General features: G+C 39.9%; 1 protein-coding gene across 1 annotated transcript; it reads right to left on the minus strand.

Moving 5' to 3' along the window:
• Window positions 1-1,902, minus strand: LOC127243608 (bifunctional dTDP-4-dehydrorhamnose 3,5-epimerase/dTDP-4-dehydrorhamnose reductase). Its single transcript, XM_051263702.1, has 2 exons — window positions 1,359-1,902; window positions 1-788 (listed from the first exon to the last, which is right to left on the minus strand). The coding sequence occupies exons 1-2, from the start codon at window positions 1,809-1,811 to the stop codon at window positions 333-335; spliced, it is 909 nt and encodes a 302-aa protein (XP_051119659.1). The 5' UTR covers window positions 1,812-1,902; the 3' UTR covers window positions 1-332.
• Window positions 1,903-2,592: the final 690 nt, after the last annotated feature.

Here is a 2,592-nt window from a genome sequence, read left to right on the forward strand (position 1 = left end):
AACAACAAAAGCAGGTAAGGTAACTACAAACTAATCCCAACAAATTTCTACATCGTTTATTGAATGAGTATTGCACCAAAATTAATACAATACCAACATAACCATATAGTAGATAATAATTAAAACATTTCTCGTACACACAAAGAAAATTAAATCAACCATCATTACTAACAATAATAATAATAATAATAATAATTTTATCTTCTTATCATCCCATCCCATCCCATGTAATAACAACAATAAATCTATTCATCCCATTTCGATCCACAGCAAAAAACACACACAAACCCAAATCAAAGAACTCACCTCACAACCAAACGTTTTGGTTTGTTTCAAGCCGCCGCCGCCGTCTTCCGGTTCGGCTCAAAAACGTACTTCACGAGCGACTCCTTGATCGACAAAAGTTCCGGGAATTCGGTCTTCAATTTGGTGGTGTCGAGCTCGTTGTTGCTCCTCGGGGCGACGATCACCTTAGCCTGCTCTTCCAAGGTGAAGTTTTTCCACGTGAATTCGGGGTTTATGTACTCCCGGTACATCTCCAAAATCTCGTTGTGGCTCACCACTCCCGGGTTTGTGAAATTCCATACCCCGGTAAGGTTCCGCTTCGCCATCTCGATCGAAATTGGGAGGAGCTCGTCCAAGATCGTCATCGAGTTCGGGATGTTCACCACTTTCTCGTACCTTGAGATCTTTGTGATGAAATTGCGAGGGTTGGAAAGATCGGATGAGATCGGCATTCGGACTCGCAGCGTGCAGACGTTCTCGTAGTTGCTTAGCAAATCCTCGACCTGTGATGAGCAAAAAACAAAATCTCAATGTCAAGCAGAATGGATTCGATCATCAACGGCGATGAATTTAGGTTCTTGAGTGAGCTAAGACTGTAAAATGAGCACCAAAATTAACAATAGATACAATGCAGCAATTGAGAAACGAATTCAACCCCAAACTATTGAATCAATAACAAGACAATATGAACAGATGGAATTACTAAGAACATTCAGCTAGATTTATGGTAATTCAATCATCTCAGGCACAATTTCAGAACAACAATTACTTCGAAGACAGGGATCTAATATTTCCAACAATTATCACGCACAAAATCGACCTCGATCAAGCTAACAATTGCAATTACATTGCAGGATTAATGATCTGCAACTGCAAGCATCAATGGCGGCAAATCAGGAGTTCCAACCGACACACTCCCACTGATTCACAGCTTAATCACAAATTGAGATACGAGATCGAATTCAGGAAGCATTAATTACGAAATCAGATCAGAATCAGCAACCGACAGTAAGGATTCAAGTAATGGAAGCTGCAATTGAAAATCGAAGAAAAAGAAGAGGAAAGAGGCGCACCATTGCTTTGGTCTTGGAGTAGAAGGATCCGATGAAGTTAGGCTTATCTTCCTCCTTAAATCCGATACCCGACCCGAGCGGGTGACCCGAATCGTACTCGAAGATGCAACCAGTGGCGTAGTTAATCAACACCAAACCCTTCTCCCGGCAAACGTCGGCGAGCGTGAGCGTGCCGACGACGTTCGCACGGATGGTCTCGACCTTGTGCGACTCGCACCAGTCGACGTTCGGCCGGCCGGTGATTCCGGCGGCATTGAAAACGTGCGTCGGCTGGACGGCGGCGATGTCGGTCTCGAGCGAGACCCGATTCTCAAGGCGACCCGACCCGTAGACATACTCGATGCTCTGCGATTCGCAGAGCTTCCCGAGGAGACCGCCAATCCAGCCGGTGCGGCCGTAGATCAGGAACTTTAGAGGCTGCTGCGCGGCCGTGCCGTTCTCCGTGGCGCCCATATCCGGTGGATAGAAGAAGGTGAAGTGCGGTGGGCGTTTCAAATCTGAGTGTGTGACTATGTGCGTTGTTTGGATCCAAACGGAAAATGTGTATATATATATGTGTATGTATTTATGTATATATATATACACGTAATACGTGTTGTTGTGTACAAAAACCTTTGGTCGTGGAGGAGCCTGGCGGTGAAGGAATGACGAAAATGCCCTTCTATGCGGTGGCATATACGGCGGTTTTCTGGGAGGGGTAATATTGTCATTTCAGTGTCGATGCGATCTGCAGTAATTGTTTATTGCGTTTTTCCAGTGTCAGTATTTTTTACAAAAATTATTATTTTGATGTGTATGTGGCTTTGATTTATTTAGTTTTAATGTGTGGAATGTTATCTTATAGTTATTTTATAATAAAATGATGAGCTATAAAACTAATTGAAGATCAAAGTTTTAATACATTTATGCAAAGGATTGCTGCATTTACTTGGTCTATTTTTATTTTTTAAATAAAATAATTATTAATTCCATATATTTTGTATTAAAAAAAATACACAATTATTAGAAGAATATCATTTCTCTTCTGTCTTTACTCTACTTAATATTAAAAATATTATTATATTTGCATAATTTATTTTGCAAATGTTATTATATTCATATTATAAGATACTAATAAAAATATTTTTGTCATTTTTTTTATTTATACTAAGCATTAATATAATAATTAATATTAAAATATTAACTTAAAAAAGTCTATAATACCCTTCTTATCTTATCGTACATAAGAAAAAAT

This window comes from Andrographis paniculata, unplaced genomic scaffold (assembly GCF_009805555.1).
Source record: "Andrographis paniculata isolate CXL003 unplaced genomic scaffold, ASM980555v1 Contig95END, whole genome shotgun sequence".
In the NCBI taxonomy this organism is placed as follows: domain Eukaryota; kingdom Viridiplantae; phylum Streptophyta; class Magnoliopsida; order Lamiales; family Acanthaceae; genus Andrographis; species Andrographis paniculata.

Coding starts and splice junctions, on each gene's coding strand:
- LOC127243608 (XM_051263702.1), bottom strand. CDS start 1,811: ATGGGCGCCACGGAGAACGGCACGGCCGCGCAGCAGCCTCTAAAGTTC. Junction 789..1,358: donor ACTCCAAGACCAAAGCAATG/GTGCGCCTCTTT, acceptor TGCTCATCACAG/GTCGAGGATTTGCTAAGCAA.